The 23,676-nt window shown below is 43.8% G+C and overlaps 1 protein-coding gene across 2 annotated transcripts; it reads left to right on the top strand.

The window, feature by feature from the left end:
• The first annotated feature begins 354 nt into the window (after nt 1-354).
• Nucleotides 355-22,458, top strand: aifm4 (apoptosis inducing factor mitochondria associated 4). 2 transcript variants are annotated; one of them, XM_014162718.2, is made up of 19 exons: nt 355-758; nt 1,598-1,691; nt 1,980-2,089; nt 2,659-2,768; nt 2,895-2,939; nt 3,060-3,141; nt 3,232-3,344; nt 3,509-3,595; nt 3,811-3,902; nt 12,310-12,440; nt 12,647-12,762; nt 12,904-12,975; nt 13,101-13,164; nt 13,464-13,540; nt 13,644-13,761; nt 19,332-19,430; nt 20,854-20,929; nt 21,590-21,694; nt 21,833-22,458. In XM_014162718.2, exons 1-19 carry the CDS (start codon nt 644-646, stop codon nt 21,861-21,863), a joined length of 1,737 nt encoding a protein of 578 aa, XP_014018193.1. In that variant the 5' UTR covers nt 355-643; the 3' UTR covers nt 21,864-22,458. The 2 variants fall into 2 exon arrangements, with proteins under 2 accessions (XP_014018193.1, XP_014018194.1); XM_014162719.2 differs by lacking the exon at nt 3,509-3,595.
• Nucleotides 22,459-23,676: the final 1,218 nt, after the last annotated feature.

Raw genomic sequence — 23,676 nt, 5'->3', positions numbered from 1 at the left:
GCATTCGTTTTGGAACAGGGCTGCCTCCCGGGCATGAACCGGTTGCCCCGTTTTAAAGTTGGCTCAAAACAAAAGTGATATAGGTTAAGCCCTTGGAGTAATGAGTAGGATTATGTGTTTGTGCACATGCAAAAGCGATTGCTTTTGATAAAAACGCTTTATCTGCCTTCCCAATGAAAACTAGTTTAAACATTCGAACATATGTTCTTTGGAAAATAGATGTTGTAGGCTATGTTTATGAATTATGCATTACGCTGCCTTGTTGACAACATGACCAAGCGGCGCAGATTAGGCTCCCTCACTGTTCTTGCCCGTACGTACCACGGGCCATGTCCCAGTGCACCTAATCGAACTCCCTTACCGTGGGTGTGGAAATTGAAGAGTTCCCTAGCGCTGCCACCATCACATTTCTGCTTAGTCATTCTCACTGTATGTTTTGTTTGCCAAAGTGATGACTGTATGGGTTATTTCAGTTATTTATTTTGTCGCAAACAGCCTACACCCTTGGATAAGATAAGACGAGTTCAGCTTGGTTTGGTTCTTTTGGTGCTGCCGTCGGTAGAAAAGGTCGCCGAAGTCTTGGGTCCATCTGCACAGTGACAGACTGCAGCATCATCGTGATACCGCGTGACAGTGGCTTGGGATGCACGCGCGAACGACGCTTTGGTTGAAAAATAAGGCGACCGGCTGTTTTGTACAGAGATACGGTTCACGTTTCGTTTTCTCTGGGACCAGTGCATTGTCTGGCAGGAAAACAGGTGAGCAAAGTTGGTTATTTAGCAATTCATGGGCTGTTCTAGGAAACTATGTTCATAATTTTGACAGCAACCGTATAGCCATCGGTTGGAAAACACAGAAGCCATCGGAGAGAATAGTTCCTCCCCATTTGACAGCATTTCCTTAAAAACCTCTTAAAGATTGGAGGATCACCAAAAATGACATACACTAATCTAACTGTCTGTAGCTCAGGACCTGAAGCAAGGATATGCATATTCTTGATACCATTTGAAAGGAAACACTTTGACGTTTGTGGAAATGTGAAATGAATGTAGGAGAATATAACACATTAGATCTGGTAAAAGATAATACAAAGAAAAAAACATGTGTTTTCTATTTTTGAAATGCAAGAGAAAGGCCATTATATAATTTAGGAGTCTAGGTGCAATTTAGATTTTGGCATTGTATGGCCACAGTTTTAGACTGATCCAATGAACCATTGCATTACTGTTCAAAATGTTGTATCAAGTCTGCCCAAATGTGCCTAATTGGTTTATTGATACATTTAAGTACATAACTGTGCACTCTCCTCAAACAATAGCATGGTATTATTTCACTGTAGTAGGTACTGTAAATTGGATAGTGCAGATAGATTAACAAAAATGTAAGCTTTCTGGCCATATCAGATATGTTTATGTCCTGGGAAATGTTCTTGTTACTTACAACGTCATGCTAATCACATTAGCGCACGTTAGCTCGGACACCGATCATGTAGAGGTAAAAAACCATCCCCTTTGCATTATCTTCTTTGTGGGAAAAAACGACAGAGATAAACTTCCTTTTACATTTTCCCTGCGCAATATGATTTTCTTCCTTGCAGATATGAGTCAAGGCCAGGGTCAAGATCCTACAGGTCAGGACCAAGATCAGGTCACTGGGATGGTGTGTCTGGAGTCTGACCTGCAAGATGGACAGTAAGATCTTATCACACACCCATCACACAATCAGATAGCTTATTTATATTATAGTACTTCTGCTGCAAATGTAAAATACTAAGTATATTATTCCATAGTAGGCCTAAAGGTAGAGTATTATACACCGACATGCAAGTATTCAAATAACATATTACGTTCATGTCATTACCCATGACTGGACGTTAGAGGCCATAAGTAAAATACAGTAACACAACTTTATTTGATCCTTTCCATGTTATTCTTATATTTGTCAGCTATCTAAATGTGACTATCTGTTCTCGTCTATAGGATGAAGGAGGTGGAGGTGGATGAGCAGAAGATTCTATTGGTCCGTACCCAGGGCCTGTATAGTGCTGTAGGGAGCAAATGTTCCCACTATGGCGCTCCTCTCATCAAAGGTATTATCTACACACACACACATGCATGCACACACACCCGTCCACATGCACGCACACTCGCAGGAGTGTAAGCAAGTCATGACATGTTCATGGCGGGGCCATGAGTTAACAGATATTATTTATTCTAAACCATTGTGTTGAAAATTGGGTCAACCCATACAGGCTTGTGTGTTTTGGTAGTTTATTCATTCATGTAGAGTGTATTTACATAGAGAACACTGTATTCAAAACTCTGTCATGAAAAATGTAATCTGGCAGGCTTGTTGACAGTTCCATTGATGCAAATGTACAATAATGGCATTTGTCAAGGTGTCATTCACCATGCTCTGTGGATGCTGGCTATGCCCTTTTCATACGTCTCACATTACGATCTGATTGGGTGCAAAAACCGTCAGTGCCACTATCATTAGTCATAATCAGGGGTCAAAGTAGGCCGGTACGGTCCGGTGTCCTGGTAAGTAAATCGTGGGGGTAATAAACAGTTATTAGTCAGATTGGAGAGTGGAGAGAATATTGTGACTACTGTAGTGTTTTGAACAATGAAAATGTCATGCTCTCTCACGTCACAGGAGCCTTAGTCGGGGACAGAGTGAGATGTCCCTTTCATGGTGCGTGCTTCAACATCAAGACTGGAGATATTGAGGAGTATCCTGGCCTGGACTGTTTGCCTAGTTATAAGGTATTAACTTGCTTTATATTAATAATGCAGTTTAATAACTGAGGAACAATAACTGTGAATCAATGGATACTTTGTCTTGAATGTGTTGACTCTGTCACCTACACTAACCCATCTTTATTTTCTAAGGTCAAAGTTGAAGATGGTAAAGTTTATGTGTCAGTAAACAAAAAGGTCAGAAATAATGCATGATTTTCTCAACATAGTCTCTCTTTCCTAAATGTACATGTAGCTTACTGAGTACATTTGGTGCGTAGATGGACCTTATGACTAAAGTATCCATGATCTCCTCAGTCTTTGAAGCTGTACAAGCGGGTGAAGGATATGAGCTGCAGAGTGTCAGGGGTCAGGCACACCATCCTGCTGATAGGAGGAGGTGAGGACTGGGCCTGAAATGTCAGGAAAAAGGGGAGGCTTCTTCAGGGAGTGGAGACCTCAAACCTAAATTATGTGTGTGTGTGTACAGGACCTGCCTCTTTGCTGTGTGCCGAGACTCTGCGACAGAACCGCTACGAAGGTCGAATCGTCATGGTGACCAGGGACACCCTGCCACCAATTGACAAGCCCAAGCTCAGTAAGGTAAGGGTGAAAGGTCATGAGTCAGTTGAAAGCTGGCATAACCACCGCTGTTCTAGAACACTTCCGAAAAGAGCATCTTTTGAGCCCACCGGGGTGTGAAGTTATTTTAGTATCCACAAAGTTTGCAATGCCCCTTCTCTTCCTCTCTTACTACTCCTCCTCAGGCAATGCATTTGGAGAGTGTTAGCCTCCTCCTTCGGCCAACTGACTTCTTCCAGCAGCATGACATAGAGCTGTGGATGCAAAAGGAGGTCAGACCAGGGGGAGGAATAATGTGGCAATAATTAACCTGTTGACATAGCCTACTGGAGTATCTTTTTATGAGTTGTCAGCCCACACAATGTATTGAAGCCATATAGATAATGTAGCATACTGTCTTTGGTCAGTAGCACCATGTGATCTAACTTGTGATCAAATCCCTGGCGTAATCTAAATGTGTGTGTGTATTTGCCTGGGTTGTTTGTAGGCAGTATCTGTGAACCCAGTGGAGAAGACAGTGAAGCTGAATGACGGCTCCTTGCATTACTATGACCAGCTGCTCATATCAACAGGCTGCAGGTCAGTGGCCTGTTACTGTTACCCCTCCCTTATCGAACGCCATTTGGGTCCTTGTGTGTCAAAAAGATCCACGTTAAATTACACTATTTGATGTGTCGATTAACAAAATTCTATTATAGAATATTGTGTGCGCTGACTTTGCATGTGCAGGCCAAGCACCACCACTACAGTCAGTAGCACTGTCAAAGCTGTAAATAAAAAAGTCTGCAAATAAGCAATACCGCGTTGGTAATAAGCCATAATTTGTTCAACTAAATGGGAAAGCAGTGTGAACAGCCTTCTATACTCCGCTTCCATTGTTTTGATCACGCGAAATGGGATATGTTCAGAGTGGCTTCAGAAAGTAATATCGACACATATACCGATACGGTGAATGAGTTTATCAGGAAGTGCATAGGAGATGTTGTACCCACTGTGACTATTAAAACCTACCCCAACCAGAAACTGGATAGATGGGAGCATTCGTCAAAACTGAAAGCACGAACCACCGCATTTAACCAGGCCAAGAAAACTGAGAATATGGAAGAATACAAACAGTGTAGTTATTCCCTCCGCAAAGCAATCAAGCAAGCTAAACGTCAGTATAGGAACAAAGTTGAGGGACAAACCCCTTGGCATTTTTCCTATTTTGTTGCCTTACAATCAAGAATTAAAATAGATTTTTTTGGGGGGTTTGTATCATTTGATATACACAACATGCCTACCACTTTGAAGATGCTAAATATTTTTTATTGTGAAACAAACAAGACAAAAAAACTGAACTTGAGCGTGCATTACTATTCACCCCCCCAAAAGTCAATACTTTGTAGAGGCACCTTTTGCAGCAATTACAGCTGCAAGTCTCTTGGGATATGTCTCTATAAGCTTGGCACATCTAGCCACTGGGATTTTTGCCCATTCTTCAAGGCAAAACTGCTCCAGCTCCTTCAAGTTGGATGGGTTCCACTGGTGTACAGCAATCTTTAAGTCATACCACAGATTCTCAATTCGAATGAGGTCTGGGCTTTGACGAGGCCATTCCAATACTTTTAAATGTTTCCCCTTAAACTCTTACATCTAGACGTTCCGCTAGCGGAACACCTGCTACAATATCCAATGATAGGCGTGGCGCGAATTACAAATTCCTCAAAAATACAAAAACTTCAATTTTTCAAACATATGACTATTTCACAGCATTTTAAAGACAAGACTCTCCTTTATCTAACCACACTGTCCGATTTCAAAAAGGCTTTACAGCGAAAGCAAAACATTAGATTATGTCAGCAGAGTACCAAGCCAGAAATAATCAGACACCCATTTTTCAAGCTAGCATATAATGTCACAAAAACCCAGAAGACAGCTAAATGCAGCACTAACCTTTGATGATCTTCATCAGATGACACACCTAGGACATTATGTTATACAATACATGCATGTTTTGTTCAATCAAGTTCCTATTTATATCAAAAAACAGCTTTTTACATTAGCATGTGACGTTCAGAACTAGCATACCCCCCGCAAACTTCCGGAGGAATTTGCTAACAATTTACTAAATTACTCACGATAAACGTTCACAAAAAGCATAACAATTATTTTAAGAATTATAGATACAGAACTCCTCTATGCACTCGATATGTCCGATTTTAAAATAGCTTTTTGGTGAAAGCACATTTTGCAATATTCTAAGTACATAGCCCGGCATCACAGGTCTAGCTATTTAGACACCCGGCAAGTTTAGCACTCACCAATATCAGATGTACTATTATAAAAGTTTGATTACCTTTTGTTGTCTTCGTCAGAATGCACTCCCAGGACTGCTACTTCAATAACAAATGTTGGTTTGGTCCAAAATAATCCATCGTTATATCCAAATTGCGGCGTTTTGTTCGTGCGTTCCAGACACTATCTGAAAGGGTAAATAAGGGTCGCGCGCATGGCGCAATTCGTGACAAAAAAAATCTAAATATTCCATTACCGTACTTCGAAGCATGTCAACCGCTGTTTAAAATCCATTTTTATGCCATTTTTCTCGTAAAAAAGCGATAATATTCCGACCGGGAATGTCCATTTAGCTAAACAGAGGAAAGTAAACAAAGCTTTCGGTCGATGCGGGCACGAGCCTGAGTCTCACAGTACTGTAACCAGCCACTACCCAAACGCGCTACTTTTTTTCAGCCAGAGCCTGCAAAGCCACGATTCAGCTTTTTACCGCCTTCTGAGACCCTATGGCAGCCGTAGGAAGTGTCACGGGACAGCTAAGATCCTCACTCTTCAATAAACAGAGACAGGAAGAACGACACCTTGTCAGACAGGCCACTTCCTGCATGAAATGTTCTCAGGTTTTTGCCTGCCATATGAGTTCTGTTATACTCACAGACACCATTCAAACAGTTTTAGAAACTTTAGGGTGTTTTCTATCCAAAGCCAATAATTATATGCATATTCTAGTTACTGGGCAGGAGTAGTAACCAGATTAAATCGGGTACGTTTTTTATCCAGCCGTGAAAATACTGCCCCCTAGCCATAACAGGTTAAACCACTCAAGTGTTGCTTTAGCAGGATGCTTAGGATCATTGTCCTGCTGGAAGGTGAGCCTCCGTCCCAGTCTCAAATCTCTGGAAGACTGAAATAGGTTTCCCTCATCAATTTCCCTGTATTTAGCGCCATCCATCATTCCTTCAATTCTGACCAGTTTGCCAGTCCCTGCCGATCAAAACATCCCCACAGCATGATGCTGCCACCACCATGCTTCACTGTGGGGATGGTGTTCTCGGGGTGATGAGAGGTGTTGGGTTTGTGCCAGACATAGCGTTTTCCTTGATGGCCAAAAAGCTAAATTCTAGTCTCATCTGACCAGAGTACCTTCTTCCATATGTTTGGGGAGTCTCCCACATGCCTTTTGGCGAACACCAAACGTGTTTGCTTATTTGTTTCTTTAAGCAATGGCTTTTTTTCTGGCCACTCTTCCGTAAAGCCCAGCTCTGTGGAGTGTACGGCTTAAAGTGGTCCTATGGACAGATACTCCAATCTCCGCTGTGGAGCTTTGCATCTCCTTCAGGGTTATCTTTGGTCTCTTTGTTGCCTCTCTGATTAATGCCCTCCTTGCCTAGTCCGTGAGTTTTGGTGGGCGGCCCTCTCTTGGCAGGTTTGTTGTGGTGCCATATTCTTAAAAAAATAATAATAATGGATTTAATGGTGCTCTGTGGGATCTTCAAAGTTTCTGATATTTTTTTTATAACCCAACCCTGATTTGTACTTCTCCACAACTTTGTCCCTCACCTGTTTGGAGAGCTCTTTGGTTTTCATGGTGCCACTTGCTTGGTGGGGCCCCTTGCTTAGTGGTGTTGCAGACTCTGGGGCCTTTCAGAACAGGTGTATATATATACTGAGTGTCACGTCCTGACCAGCAGAGGGAGTAGTTGTTTAGTATTGTGGTCAGGACGTGGCACAAGTACTGGGTATGTGTTTGTCTAGTATTTCTGTTTCTATGTTGGTCTGTGTGGCTCCTGATCAGGGACAGCTGGTTATCGTTGTTCCTGATTGGGAGTCATATATTAGGAGTGTGTTTGTCACCTGGTTTTTGTGTGTTGTTTTATTTTGCACTGCTGTATGTAAGTACATAGCCTGTGAAACTGTCTAGTCGTTTATTGTTTTCCCTTGTATGCTTTATTCTAAAGTAATTAAAAGATGAGCATTCATATCCCGGCTGCGATTTGGTCTATTCAACACGGCTACACCTGTGACACTGAGATCATGTGACACTTAGATTGCACACAGGTGGACTTTATTTAATTCATTATGTGACTTCTGAAGGTAATTGGTTGCACCAGATCTTATTTAGGGGCTTCATTGCAAAGGGGGTGAATACATATGCACACACCAGTTTTCCGTTTTTAATTTTGTATAATTTTTTTTTTTAAACAAGTAATTATTTTCACTTCACCAATTTGGACTATTTTGTATATGTCCATTACATGAAATCCAAATAAAAATCCATTTAAATTACAGCTTGTTGTCACATCGGTCGTCGAAAGGGGACCAAGGCGCAGCGTGTAAAGTGCTCATATTTCCTTGATTAATGAAAACACTTAAACCAAAATAACAAAAATGACAGCCAACAGTTCCGTGAGGTACACTGACAAAACGGAAAACAACTACCCACAAAACCCAAAGGGAAAACAGGCTGCCTAAGTATGGCTTCCAATCAGAGACAACGATAGACACCTGCCTCTGATTGGAAACCATACCCGGCCAAAACATAGAAAACAAAACATAGAAATAGAAATCTAGAAAAAGCCCACATATAAACAGAAAACCCAAAACCACCCAAAACAACCACCTGTCACACCCTGACCACTCTACTATGGAAAATGACCTCTTCCAAGGGTCAGGACGTGACACTTGTAATGCAACAAAATAGGAAAAACGCCAAGGGGGTGAATACTTTCGCAAGGCACTGTATGTGGCAGGATCTACAGACAATCACGGATTGCTTACCACCCCAATAGATCCACAGATGATGCAGTCGCCACTACACTGCACACTGCCCTGTCCCATCTGGACAAGAGGCATACATATATAGAACGCTGTTCATTGACTATATCTCAACCCTCCAAGCTTATCAAGCTCGAGGCCCTGTGTCTGAACCCCATCCTGTGCAACTGGGTCCTAGACTTCCTGACAGGTCACCCCCAGGTGGTGAAGGTAGGAAACAACACCTCCTCTTCGCTGATCCTCAACACTGGGGCCCCACAAGGGTGCGTGCTCAGCCCCCTCCTGTACTCCCTGTTCACCCGTTACTGCGTGGCCAAGCTCGCCTCCAACTCAATCATCAAGTTTGCAGACGACACAACAGTAGTAGGCTTGATTACCAACAACGATGAGACAGCCTACAGGGAGGAGGTGAGGGCTCTGGGAGTGTGGTGCCAGGAAAATAACCTCTCACTCAATGTCAACAAAACTAAGGAGATGATCTTCGACTTCAGGAAACAGCAAAGGGAGCACCCCCCCTATCCACATCGATGGGACCGCAGTGGAGAAGATGGAAATCTTAAAGGTCCTTGGAGTACACATCACTGACAAACTGAAATGGTCAACCCACACAGACAGCGTGGTGAAGAAGGCACAACAGCGCCTCTTCAACCTCAGGAGGCTGAAGACATTTGGCTTAACACCTAAAACCCACAAACTTTTACAGAAGCAGAATTGAGAGCATCCTGTTGGGCTGTAGTACTGTCTGGTACGGCAACTGCACTGCCCACAACCGCAAAGCTTTCCAGAGGGTGGTGCGGTCTGCCCAACCCATTACCGGGGGCAAACTTCCCGCCCTCCTGGACACCTACAGCACCCAATGCCATAGGAAGGCCAAAAAGATCATCAAGGACATTAACCACCCGAGCCACTGCCTGTTCACCCCACTATCATCCAGAAGGCGAGGTCAGTACAGGTGCATAAAAGCTGGGACCGACTGCTAAACAGCCATCACTAGCACATCAGAGGCGGCTGCCGATAGACATAGATTAGAAATGGATCACTAGCCACTTTAATAATGTTCTGTATCTAGCATTACTCATCTCATACAGTTGAAGTCGGAGGTTTACATACACCTTAACCAAATACATTTAAACTCAGTTTTTCACAATTCCTGACATTTAATCCTAGTAAGAATTCCCTGTCTTAGGTCAGTTAGGATCACCACTGTATTTTAAGAATGTGAAATGTCAGAATAATAGTAGAGAGTGATTTATTTCAGCTTTTATTTCTTTCATCACATTCCCAATGGGTCAGAAGTTTACATACACTCAATTAGTATTTGGTAGCATTGCCTTTTAAATTGTTTAAATTGGGTCAAACATTTCAGGTAGCCTTCATCAAGCTTCCCACAATAAATTGGGTGAATTTTGGCCCATTCCTCCATGACAGAGCTGGTGTAACTGAGTCAGGTTTGTAGGCCTCCTTGCTCGCACACGCTTTTTCAGTTCTGCCCACAAATTCTATATGGGATTGAGGCCAGGGCTTTGTGATGGCCATTCCAATACCTTGACTTTGTTGTCCTTAAGCCATTTTGCCACAACTTTGGAAGTTTGCTTGGGGTCATTGCCCATTTGGAAGACCCATTTGCGACCAAGCTTTAACTTCCCGACTGATGTCTTGAAATGTTGCTTCAATATATCCACATAATTTTCCAGCCTCATGATGCCATCTATTTTGTGAAGCACACCAGTCCCTCCTGCAGCAAAGCATCCCCACAACATGATGCTGCCACCCCCGTGCTTCACGGTTGGGATGGTGTTCTTCGGCTTGCAAGCCTCCCCCTTTTTCCTCCAAACATAACGATGGTCATTATGGCCAAACAGTTCTATTTTTGTTTCATCAGACCAGAGGCCATTCCTCCAAAAAGTACGATCTTTGTCCCCATGTGCAGTTGCAAACCGTAGACTGTTTTTTTATGGCGGTTTTGGAGCAGTGGCTTCTTCCTTGCCGAGCGGCCTTTCAGGTTATGTTGATATAGGACTAGTTTTACTGTGGATATAGATACTTTTGTACCTGTTTCCTCCAGCATCTTCACAAGGTCCTTTGCTGTTGTTCTGGGATTGATTTGCACTATTCGCACCAAAGTACGTTCATCTCTAGGAGATAGAACGCGTCTCCTTCCTGAGCAGTATGACGGCTGCATGGTCCATGGTGTTTATATTTGCGCACTATTGTTTGTAGAGATGAATGTGGTACCTTCAGGCGTTTGGAAATTGCTCCCAAGGATGAACCAGACTTGTGGAGATCTACAATTTGTGGAGGTCTTGGCTGATTTCTTTTGATTTTCCCATGGTGTCAAGCGAAGAGGCACTGAGTTTGAAGGTAGGCCTTGAAATACATCCACAGGTACACCTCCAATTGACTCAAAGGATGTGAATTAGCCTATCAGAAGCTTCTACAGCCGTGACATCATTTTCGGGAATTTTCCATGCTGTTTAAAGGCACAGTCAACTTAATGTATGTAAACTTCTGACCCACTGGAATTGTGATACAGTGAAATAATCTGTCTGTAAACAATTGTTGGAAAAATGACTTGTGTCATGCACAAAGTAGATGTCCAAAACGACTTGCCAAAACTATAGTTTGTTAACAAGACATTTGTGGAGTGGTTGATACATTTAGGTTGGAGTCATTAAAACTCATTTATGTAAACTTCCGACTTCAACTGTATGTATAAACTGCGCTCCACTATTCTACGGTATCTTAGTCACTTTTAAATTGTGTTTACATATTGCATCACTGTAACGGGTCTTCTTAGAGAAGTGGAGGAGTCAGGCGCAGGACACAGGGATGAAGGTAAACCAAAACGTGTTTACTAAAATTATTAAATCCATCTTCTCTTAAAAATACATAGTCTGGAGAAAACACCTCCAACTACACTAAACAGACAAACAATCACCGACAAGACAAACAGGAAATGCAGAGGTTTAAATAATGAACATAATTAGGGAAACTCAAAACAGGTGTACACAATAAAGACAAAACCAAACGAACAGTGAAACATCGATCGGTGGCAACTAGTAAGTCGGTGACGTCGACCGCCGAACAAGGAGAGGGGTCGACTTCGGCGGGAGTCGTGACAATCACCCATTTCATATGTATATACTGTATTGTATTCTATACTACACCACTGACTGTTAAGATTAGATTAGGAATCACTGGTCACTTTAAGGAAATGAAACACTAGCCACTTTAGTAATGTATCCATATCTTGCATTACTCATGTGTACATATGTGTAAACTGTACTCTATACTATTCTACGGTATCTTAGTCTCTTTAACTGTTTGTAAATATTGCATCACCAATTTCATATGTATATACTGTACTCTATAATATCCAATGCCGCTCTGACATATGTATATATATTCTTAATCCATTCCTTACTTAGATTTACGTGTATTTTGGGTATATGTTGTGAAACTGTTAGATATTACTGCACTGTCGGAGCTAGAAGCACAAGCATTTCTCTACACCCACAATAACATCTGCTAAACACGTGTATGTGACCAATAGAATTTCATTTGATTTGATTTATCATCCCTAGAGTGAATACAGTACTTGTCAGCACTAAGCAAGAGGATGATATTTTTAGGTCCTTTTGTTGACTACAGTAATCAAATATGGGCACATTTTAAAGAATCAATCACACTGGTCCCCTGCCTGTCTTGGTATATGCTACCTAGACAATGTCAGAGCCATAGCTATAGGCCTACAGCGTTTGTCACCACATTCTCCATGACAATCACATTCTCATTTGAATTGGTGACCATTTGAATTCTAGATGTCAAACTCTACTGAATCTGTATGCCTACCTAATGCTCTGTCCAATGCTAGCATACTAGCATGTTAGCTGTTGTTTTACCCACGTCTCCCTCTCTTTCTGCCTCCTTGTAGGGCGAGGCCTCTGAGCTGTCCTGGCTCTGAGTTGGAGGGAGTGAGGATACTGCAGAGCTACGAGGACGCCAAGGAGATCCACCAATCCTGTGTGGGAAAGAAGGCTGTGGTCGTTGGAGCCTCCTTCATAGGTTAACCATAAAGAGATCACTTCATTCTGTACACTGAGGAGAAGTCCTATTTTGTAATTTAATTTATAAATGAAATGTATAAGTAGTTTATTAACTATAGGTTTGTGACTTGGTTGCTTACAGTAAGGTGAGGTTGTTGTATTTGATAAGACTTTGATTTGTGTTCCTCAAAACCAGGTTTTCCCTCATCTGTTTTTACATCATAGGTATGGAGGTGGCATCCTACTTGGCAGACAAAGCTGCCAGTGTGGCGATGGTTGGCAACGGCTCATATCCCTTTGAGAGGTCCCTGGGCCCAGAGATTGGGAAGATGACAATGCAGGTCTGAGACAATGGTTATCATATGTAATGTACTCTACCTGATACAACACCCACCACTAGGCTACAAACGTTTATGAATATGTAACTCCCAAGTTTTGGTTGTATAAATCAAACATGAGTGTGTGTTTCTCCTCTGTCGAAGATGTTGGAGGAGAGCAAAGTCAAGTTCTACATGAACGACGGAGTGGTGGAGATCATAGGGGAGAATGGCAAGGTAAAGTAAATCAATATTCACCCAGCAGCAAACATCACCACAACTTATATCACTGTAATACACGTTATGGACATTCTCTCAAGACCCATAGAGATGATTAAGATGGAAAATTGTTGTTTGTATAGGTGAAAGAGGTTGTTCTGAAAAGCGGTGCGGTTGTGGAAACGGATGTGGTGATAGCAGGGATCGGTAGGTAATTTGATACTTCTGTATATCCTTAAAGATCTATAAAGGATCCATTAGAGTTTCCATCAGCTCACACTTTCCCTGTTAAATCTCTACATGGTCTCTGTGGAACTTTCCCATCCTATTTCCACCATTTCTTTGAATTAACCTGACCTAGGTTCAAATAGTATTCGGTGTACGGCAAGCTCAATCAAGCAGAGCTGAAATATTTTAATGAAAATAAATAATATTTGAACCCAGGTCTGATAGATGGGGTTTCACAATGTTGGACTTATTGATGTAACATCATGGTTGCTCCTTAGGTGTCATCCCTAACTCTGACTTCCTGAAGGAAAGCCAGGTGGAGGTGGATTCTAGAAAGGCTGTCATCATTGATAAGGTAACCATGATGATGGTTATCATTAACAAGCTATAGTTATGTTGAGGTAATAACTATGGTACTAATGGTTTACACTCCCCAACACATTGCTGCTTCCCTACAGTTCATGAGAACCAACATTCCAAATGTTTTTGGAGCAGGAGACGTGACGTCCTTCCCTCTCACCATACGGAAAGACCAGAGGGTCAATATTGGACATTGGCAGTTGGCATCAGCTCACGGTAAAATCTAATTTTATTTGTCACATGTTTCGTAGACAAAAGGTGTAGACTAACAGATATTCTTACTTATGGGTCCTTTTCCAACAATGCAGAGTTAAAAATAAGATAACATGTAAATAGTGACATGAGGAATAAATACCCAGTGAATAATTAATCGAAATAATGAGTAAAAATAACATGGCTATATATAGGGAGGAGAAAATAACATGGCTATATATAGGGAGGAGAAAATAACATGGCTATATATAGGGGGGAGAAAATAACATGGCTACATATAGGGAGGAGAAAATGACATGGCTACATATAGGGGGGAGAAAATAACATGGCTACATATAGGGGGGAGAAAATAACATGGCTACATATAGGGAGGAGAAAATAACATGGCTACATATAGGGAGGAGAAAATAACATGGCTACATATAGGGGGGAGAAAATAACATGGCTACATATAGGGAGGAGAAAATAACATGGCTACATATAGGGAGGAGAAAATGACATGGCTACATATAGGGAGGAGAAAATAACATGGCTATATATAGGGAGGAGAAATAACATGGCTATATATAGGGAGGAGAAAATGACATGGCTACATATAGGGAGGAGAAAATAACATGGCTATATATAGGGAGGAGAAAATGACATGGCTATATATAGGGAGGAGAAAATGACATGGCTACATATAGGGAGGAGAAAATAACATGGCTATATATAGGGAGGAGAAAATGACATGGCTACATATAGGGAGGAGAAAATAACATGGCTACATATAGGGAGGAGAAAATGACATGGCTACATATAGGGAGGAGAAAATAACATGGCTATATATAGGGAGGAGAAAATGACATGGCTACATATAGGGAGGAGAAAATAACATGGCTACATATAGGGAGGAGAAAATAACATGGCTATATATAGGGAGGAGAAAATAACATGGCTTTTTATAGGGAGGAGAAAATAACATGGCTATATATAGGGAGGAGAAAATAACATGGCTATATATAGGGAGGAGAAAATGACATGGCTACATATAGGGAGGAGAAAATGACATGGCTATATATAGGGAGAAGAAAATAACATGGCTATATATAGGGAGTAGAAAATAACATGGCTATATATAGGGAGGAGAAAATAACATGGCTATATATAGGGAGGAGAAAATAACATGGCTATATATGTCACGTCCTGACCATAGAAAGCTCTTATTTTCTATGATAGAGTAGGTCAGGGCGTGACTGGGGTTTTTTCTAGTTATTATTTTCTATGTGGGGTTCTAGTTTAGTTTTTCTATGTTTGGGTGATTTGTATGATTCCCAATTAGAGGCAGCTGGTAATCGTTGTCTCTAATTGGGAATCATACTTAAGTAGCTTGTTTTTCACTTGTGGGTTATGGGATATTGTTTATGTGTAGTTGCATTGTTAGTCACGGTTCGTTTATTCTTTATTTGTTTTGTATTTTTCTTAAGTTTCACTTTATAATAAATTATGTGGAACGCTACTCACGCTGAGCCTTGGTCTGATCATTATTATGACGAACGTGACAGAATATCCCATCCGACCAGGACCAAGCAGTGTGACCAGGTGAAGGAGTCCTGGACTTGGGAAGAGATTCTGGATGGGAAGGGATCCTGGACTTGGGAAGAGATTCTGGATGGGAAGGGATCCTGGACTTGGAAAGAAATCCTGGCAGGTCAGGATCGCCTTCCATGGCGGGAGACGCAAGCGGTGAAGGAAGGACAGCGACGACGACAGGGTTCGCGGCCACGACACAAGCCCAAGAAGCAACCTCAAAATATTTTTTTGGGGGGGGCACATGTGTTGGTCGGCGAGGCCGAGGGGCGAGTCGGAGAGCGAAGAGGTATATTGGGGTGAGTCAGAGTCCGTTGAGGAGTTATTGGATAAATTGGAGGAGAGTGAACGGAGGGGAGATTTAGAGACTTTCGAGGAATTGTTGGATAAATTGGAGGAGAGTGAAGAGAGAGAGCTGTTGGTTTGGTGTAGTATGCATGGCATTCGCCCTGAGGAGCGTGTTAGTCGTCCAATGCCAGCTGTGTCAGCTCCCCGTACTTGTCCTGAGAAGTGTGTTAAAGTTCCGGTACAATTGAGGCCAGCTATACGCACCAGGTCTCCAGTGCGCCTTCACAGCCCAGTACGTCCTGTGTCACCTCCTCGTACTCTCCCTGAAGTTCGTGTCCCCAGTCCGGTGCGTCCTGTGCCTGCTCCCAGCACTCGCCCTGCAGTGCGTGTCACCAGTCCGGTGCTAGCTGTATCGGCCTCACGCATCAGGCCTCCAGTGCGCCTTCACAGTCCAGGATATCCTGTGCCAGCACTACGCACTGTGTCGCCAGTGCGCCTTCACAGCCCAGTGCGTCCTGTGCCAGCGCCCCGCACTTGCCGGGCTAAAGTGAGCATCCAGCCAGGACGGGTTGTGTCAGCTCTACGCTCCAGACCTCCAGTGCGCCTCCACGGTCCAGTATATCCTGCACCGGTTCTACGCACCAGGTCTCCAGTGCGCCTCCACAGCCCAGTGCGTCCTGTGCCTGCTCCCCGCACTCGCCCTGAAGTGCGAGGCACCAGTTTGGCACCACCTGTGCCGGCTCCACGCACTAGGTCTCCAGTGCGCATTCCCAGTCCAGTACATCCTGTGCCTCCTCCTCGCACTCTTCCTGAAGTGCGTGTCCTCAGTCAGGTACGTCCTGTGCCTGCTCCCAGCACTCGCCCTGCAGTGCGTGTCACCAGTCCGGTGCTAGCTGTATCGGCCTCACGCATCAGGCCTCCAGTGCGCCTTCACAGTCCAGGATATCCTGTGCCAGCACTACGCACTGTGTCGCCAGTGCGCCTTCACAGCCTAGTGCGTCCTGTGCCAGCGCCCCGCACTTGCCGGGCTAAAGTGAGCATCCAGCCAGGACGGGTTGTGTCAGCTCTACGCTCCAGACCTCCAGTGCGCCTCCACGGTCCAGTATATCCTGCACCGGTTCTACGCACCAGGTCTCCAGTGCGCCTCCACAGCCCAGTGCGTCCTGTGCCTGCTCCCCGCACTCGCCCTGAAGTGCGAGGCACCAGTTTGGCACCACCTGTGCCGGCTCCACGCACTAGGTCTCCAGCATTCCCAGTCCAGTACATCCTGTGCCTCCTCCTCGCACTCTTCCTGAAGTGCGTGTCCTCAGTCAGGTACGTCCTGTGCCTGCTCCCCGCACTTGCCCTGAGGTGCGTGTTACCAGTCTGGCGCCACCTGTGCTGGCCCCACGCATCAGGCCTCCAGTGCGCCTTCCCGTTCCGGCGACGGTTCCCGGTCCGGATCTTCCGGCGACGGTCCGCGGCCCGGAGCCTCCAGAGACGGTCCGCGGCCCGGAGCCTCCAGAGACGGTCCGCGGCCCGGAGCCTCCAGAGACGGTCCGTGGCCCGGAGCCTCCAGCGAAAGTTTCTAAAGTTTCACTTTCTAATAAATTATGTGGAACACTACTCATGCTGCGCCTTGGTCTGATCATTATTATGACGAACGTAACAATATATAGGGAGTAGAATATAACATGGCTCTATATAGGGAGTAGAAAATAACATGGCTATATATAGGGAGGAGAAAATAACATGGCTACATATAGGGAATATCGGTACCTACTAGATGTGCAGGTAATTGAGGCAGCTATGTACTGTACATATACTGTAGGTAGGGATAAAGTGACTAGGCAACAGGATAGATAATAGACAGTAGCAGCAGCGATGTGGTAAGTGTGTGTGTGTTTGATGTCATTATGCATGTGTGTTCATGTTATGTGTGTGGGCGTATGTAGTGTGTGTGTTGGGGTTTAAGTATGTGTGAGTGTGTGGGTAGAGTGTGTGCACAGAGTCGGTGCAAGAGAGTTAGTGCAAAAAAGGGTCATTGCAGGTAGTTTGTGAAGCCATTTGATTAGCTATTAAGCAGCCTTGTTTAGAAGTCTTATGGCTTGGGGGTAGAAGCTGTTCAGGGTCCTGTTGGTTCCAGTGCATTGGTATTGCTTGCCGTGCGGTGGCAAAGAGAACAGTCTGTGGCTTGGTTGGCTGGAGTCTTTGAGAATGTTTTGGGCCTTCCTCTGACACCGCCTGTATAGAGGTCCTGGATGACAGGGAGCCCTTTTTGAGGATCTGATGGCCCATGCCAAGTCTTTTCAGCCTCCTGAGGGGAAAGAGACGTTGTCGTGCCCTCTTCATGACTGTGTTGGTGTGTTTGGACCATGATAGATCCTTAGTGATGTGAACACCGAGGAACTTGAAGCTCTCGACCCACTCCACTACAGCCCCGTCAATGTGAATGGGAGCGTGCTCGGCCCTCCATTTCCTGTAGTCCACAATCAGCTCCTTTGTCTTACTGACATTGAGGGAGAGGTTGTTGTCCTGGCACCACACTGCTAGGTCTGACCTCCTCCCTATAGGTTGTCTCATTGTCGACGGTGATCAGGCCTACCACTGTCGTGTCGTCAGCAAACTTAACATGGTGTACAGGAGGGGACTAAGCACGCAGGAGGGTACTAAGCACACACCCATGAGGGGCCCCCGTATTGTGGGTCAGTGTGGCAGAAGTGTTGTTGCCTACCCTCACCACCAGGATCCAGTTGCAGAGGGAGATGTTCAGTCCCAGGGACCTTAGCTTAGTGATGAGCTTTGAGGGCACTATGGTGCTGAACTCTGAGCTGTAGTCAACGAACAGCATTCTCATGTAGGTGTTCCTTTTGTCCAAGTGGGAAAGGGCAATGTGGAGTGCAATAGAGATTGCGTCATCTGTGGATCTGGGGAGGTATTCGAATTGCAGTGGGTCCAGGGTGTCTGGGATGATGGTGATGATGTGAGCCATGACCAGTCTTTCAAAGCACTTCATGGCTACAAATGTGAATGTTATGGGGCTATAGTCATTTAGACAGGTTACCTTGGTGTTCTTGGGCATAGGAACTATGGTGGTCTGCTTGAAACATGTAGGTATTACAGACTGGGTCAGGGAGAGGTTGCAGCCTTGTGAATGTTAACCTGTTTAAAGGACTTACTCACATCAGCTACGGAGAGCATGATCACCCAGTCGTCTGGAACAGAAGGTGCTCTCACGCATGATTCAGTGTTGCTTGCCTCGAAGCGAGCAAACAAGGCATTTATCTTGTCTGGTAGGCTCGTGTCACTGGGCAGCTTGTGACTGCCCCTGCTACATCCAATGAGCGTCAGAGCCGGTGTAGTAGGATTCGGTAGCAGGATTTCTTATATGCGTCCGGGTTAATGTTCGGCACCTTGAAAGAGGCAACTCTAGCCATTTAGCTCAGGGCGGATGTTGCCTGTAATCCATGGCTTCTGGTTAGGATATGTACGTACGGTCACTGTGGGGACAATGTCATTGATGCACTTATTAATGAAGCCGGTGAGAAAAAAAAGACTGCTATGCCTGTATTCTTCATTCACGATCCTGAAGCTTTTGTCCCAGCCTATCACTAACACACCTGATTCAGCACAAAAAAACAGAAGTCAACCACTATGGATATGGCAACGAGAGAATGTCAATTGGTTGGATGTTAGAAATGGAATTAACATTTTTAATGTGTTTGCTTTTTCCTCAGGAAGGGTTGCAGCACTGAATATGTTACAGAAGCAGATTAAGATCGATTCTGTTCCTTTCTTCTGGACAGTGCTGCTAGGGAAGAGTGTCCGCTACACAGGTGATAATCCGAGATGAGATAGTGATACCTCTAAACTCTTAGAAAAAGGGTTCCAAACGAGTTCCATGTAAAACCCTCTGGAAAATGTTCCACGTGGAACCCAAAATGGTTCTACCTGGAACCAAAAATGGTTCTTCAAAGGGTTCTCCTATGGGGACAGCCGAAGAACCCTTTCAGGTTCTAGATAGCACATTTGTTTCTGTTTCATTCTACACTCTTAGAAACAGTCACTGTTCAATTAACTTACAGTGCATTTGGAAAGTTTTCAGACCACTTGACTTTTTCCACATTTTGTTACGTTACAGCCTTATTCTAAAATGGATTACATAATTTTTTCCCTCATCAATCTACACACAATACCCCATAATGACGAAGCAAAAACAGCACATTTATAAAAATAAAACAAACTTCAATATCATATTTACACAAGTATTCAGACCCTTTACTCAGTAATTTGTTGAAGCACCTTTGGCAGCGATTACAGCCTAGAGTCTGTTTCGATACAACACTACAAACTTGGCACACCTGTATTTGGGGAGTTTCTCCCATTCTTCTCTGCATATCCTCTCAAGCACTGTCAGGTTGGATGGGGAGCGTCGCTACATGGCTATTTTCAGGTCTCTCCAGAGATGGTTGATCGGGTTCAAGTGCGGGCTCTTGCTGGGCCACTCAAGGACATTCAGAGACTTGTCCACTCCTGCATTGTTTTGGCTGTGTTCTTAGAGTCGTTGTCCTGTTGGAAGATGAACCTTCGCCCCATTCTGAGGTCACCTCCTTGACCAAGGCCCTTCTCCCCAGATTGCTCAGTTTGGTCGGGCAGCCAGCTCTAGGAAAAGTCTTGGTGGATCCAAACTTCTTCCATTTAAGAATGATGGAGGCCACTGTGTTCTTTGGGACCTTCAATGCTGCATTTTTTGGTACCCTTTCCCAGATCTGTGCCTTGACACAATCCTATCTCGCAGCTCTACGGACAATTCCTTCGACCTCATGGCTTGGTTTTAGCTCTGACATGCACTGTCAACTGTGGGACCTTGTATTGACAAGTGTGTGCCTTTCCAAATCATTTCCAATCAATTGAATTTACCACAGGTGGACTCCAATAAGTTGTAGAAACATCTCAAGGAAGATCAATGGAAACAGGATGCACCTGAGCTTAATTTCAAGTCTCATAGCAAAGATTCTGAATACTTATGTAAATAAGGTATCTGTTTTTTTATTTTTAAGAAATTTGCAAAAAATGTATGACAATTTTCATATTGTCATTATGGGGTATTGTTTGTAGATTGATGAGGATTTTTTTGATATAATACATTTTAGAATAAGGCTGTATCTGAACAAAATGTAGAAGAAGTCAAGGGGTCTGAATACTTTCCGAATGCACTGTATGTTGTCTTATTTGTCTCTTATACCTTTCGTTTCCAAGGCTACGGTGAAGGATACACAGAGATCATATTCAAGGGCAAAGTTGAGGAGAGGAAGTTCCTAGCTTTCTATATCAAGTAAGTGACAATGCATTGCTTTACATTCCCTTTCTGTTTTGGTCGGTAGTTTTGTAAATGTCATATCTATGCCTAAGATGCATCGTGTGTAGTTGGGCACAACGTAGGAAAATGTTTTGCAACGGAAATTAAAATGACCGTTCTTATTGGACAGGACAAGTTCTGTTTTAATGTTTCTTGGGGGCCTTCCGAGTGGCGCAGCAAACTAAGGCATTGCATCGCAGTGCAAGAGGTGTTACTACAGACCCGGGTTCATTCCCAGGCTATGCCACGTGGCCGGGAGTCCCATAGGATGGCGCACAATTGGCACAGCGTCGTCCGGGTTTGGCCAGGGGGCTTTACTTGGCTCATCGCGCCCTAGCAACTCCTTGTGGCGGGTCGGGTGCCTGCAGGCTGACCCCGGTCGCCAGTTGAAAGGTGTTTCCTCCGACACATTGGTGCGGCTGGCTTCTGGGTTAAGCTGACGGGTGTTAAGGAGCGCGGTTAATCGGGTCATGTTTTGGAGGACACATGACTCCACCTTCGCCTCTCCCGAGCCCGTTGGGAAGTTGGAGCGATGAGCCAAGATCAAAAAAGGGGGGTAAAAATAGAAAAAGACAATTTAAATAAATATAATTTTCCTTGAACACAACTCTGAAAGCATACATATGTGATCACCAGGGATGATCAGGTGGTGGCAGCAGCCAGTCTGATGTTTGACCCTGCTGTCGCTCGACTGGCAGAGATGATGTCAAACGGATTAGTCATAACCAAGGCACAGGCACAGTGAGTTACCATTTTATATGTACACAGGCAAGAGAAATATATGAGAGAAAGAGGCAGTGTGTTCATGCCTTAGAATGGTGATAAGTTAATCAAAATGTTGTATTTCCCACATAATCTTAGTTTACGTCTCTTTTGTAGGTCTGATGACCTCAGTTGGTTGCAAATGTAAACCTCCTCTTCCTGCAACACTCCATGGTCAATGCCCGTCGACGGTACCTCCTTTAACCCTCAAATCAATATATATATAAAACATTTTCTTACTCTTCTCTCTGTTTCCTTATCACTCTTTATTCTTTCCCCACTTGCCAAAGTCAATTTTTCCATTAAAACCAAACCAAAGGCCATTCAGATCTGTCCAAGGCACTGTAACCATGGTTACAGACGACTTTGATTCCATTCTTGTTCCCTGGCCTGTGTGCCCTTTGATGACACATCAAATTAGCAAGAACAACTCTGTAATATACAGTGAGTGGGAACAGCATAATAAAATTAACTCAAATGGCAACAATTCAGACTTTATTGAAGGCTTTGAGATGTAGAGACTAGACCGTAGCTGTTACAACAGACAGAGAGAGATGGACAAGGGATTAAATGAAATTAATAACTACGACAGTAATCTGCTAGTTCGTTAAACATGGTACTGTTACTGTACAATAAAAAGCCAATTGGTCTCAGGAATATGTTTGCTGATCGAAAACTACTGGGCGTTCTGTGTGATCTGTAGTTTTTTAAATCTTCTTAGGAATAAAAGGACTATTCTATGACATGTCTTCATTGCCTTTGAATGTCTTTACAGTTACGGTATTTGGAATAATGGTAGTCTATCACACCTTTTCTCAATACACAATAGACCTATGCTCCATATGCTGTGGTTCAGGTGGTGAGAAATAAGAGTAGCTGCCTAGGGATATCAAGGTCCTCCAGTATCCCAGAAGTATCCCAGAAGCCCCGGCCCGCCCTAATATTGAATGTGATGCGTTGCCTGTCAGGAATGGAGTGGGGGGAAGATAGAATGGTGTTGAAAAAGCACTGTTAAGGTCATCACTGGATTATGGAAGTGTAACAGCATATGAAACAGCAGCTCAGACATCTTTAAAAAAGCTAAATGTAATCCAGGCCCAAGCCCTAAGAATATGTTATGGAGCACTCAGGACCTCCGGTGGCAGCGATGCAGGTAGAGGTGGGAGAGATGCTGTTAAAGTTAAGAAGACAACAGCTAACCATGACATTGGGTAAATCTACAAGGACATAAGGTTACAAGTCCTACAAAAAAGGTACTTCTAGAGTGCCGGGAACATGAACAAAATCTGAATATAAGTGTGGATAGGCAATAACATGGCAAGAGAGATGGGGTTGTTTGGGAGGGAGTTTAGGCCCACTTCGTTCTTCCTGCTATCCCACCTTGGTTGCTCCCCAGCCAGTGATAGATCTAGGATTGCTTGAGAGATTAAGAGCTGTTGAGGAATAGATTCCGTTGTAAGTGAACATTTAAGTACACAATACTATGCCTTCTTGAATATATTCACAGATGGATCTAAGGACCCTAAAACAGGGAGGACAAGTGCAGCTTTTAGTGTTCCTGAGTTTAAGGTGGCAGTGACAAAAGAGCCACAAATAATGTATCTGTTTACACAATGGAGTTGGCCATACTCTTGGCTGCAGAGTGGCTGGAGGAGACAGGGTAGTCATCTGCTCTGACTCTGGTGTAGCACGGATTACCTTAAATTAATTTGTGTCTCAGAGCAGATAGGATGTATTTTATGAGGTTTTGTAAAGGGTGGTTAAAAACAGTGGTTAGAAGCAAAGGGAGGTCCTCAGGCCGAGAGAGAAGGGAGGAAAATGTAATCACAAGGCTGAGACTGGGACACACAATGCTCAATAATACATTGAAATTGGTGGGGAAACATCCAACTGGGAGGTGCGATCATTGTCAGGAGGAGATGGAGACAGTGGAACACATTCTATTTCAGTGCCAGAAATAT

This window comes from Salmo salar, chromosome ssa20 (genome assembly GCF_905237065.1).
Source record: "Salmo salar chromosome ssa20, Ssal_v3.1, whole genome shotgun sequence".
NCBI classification, from domain to species: Eukaryota; Metazoa; Chordata; class Actinopteri; order Salmoniformes; family Salmonidae; genus Salmo; species Salmo salar.
The sequence above is the reverse complement of the archived record's forward strand: the minus strand, read 5'-3'. Positions and strand labels throughout refer to the sequence as shown.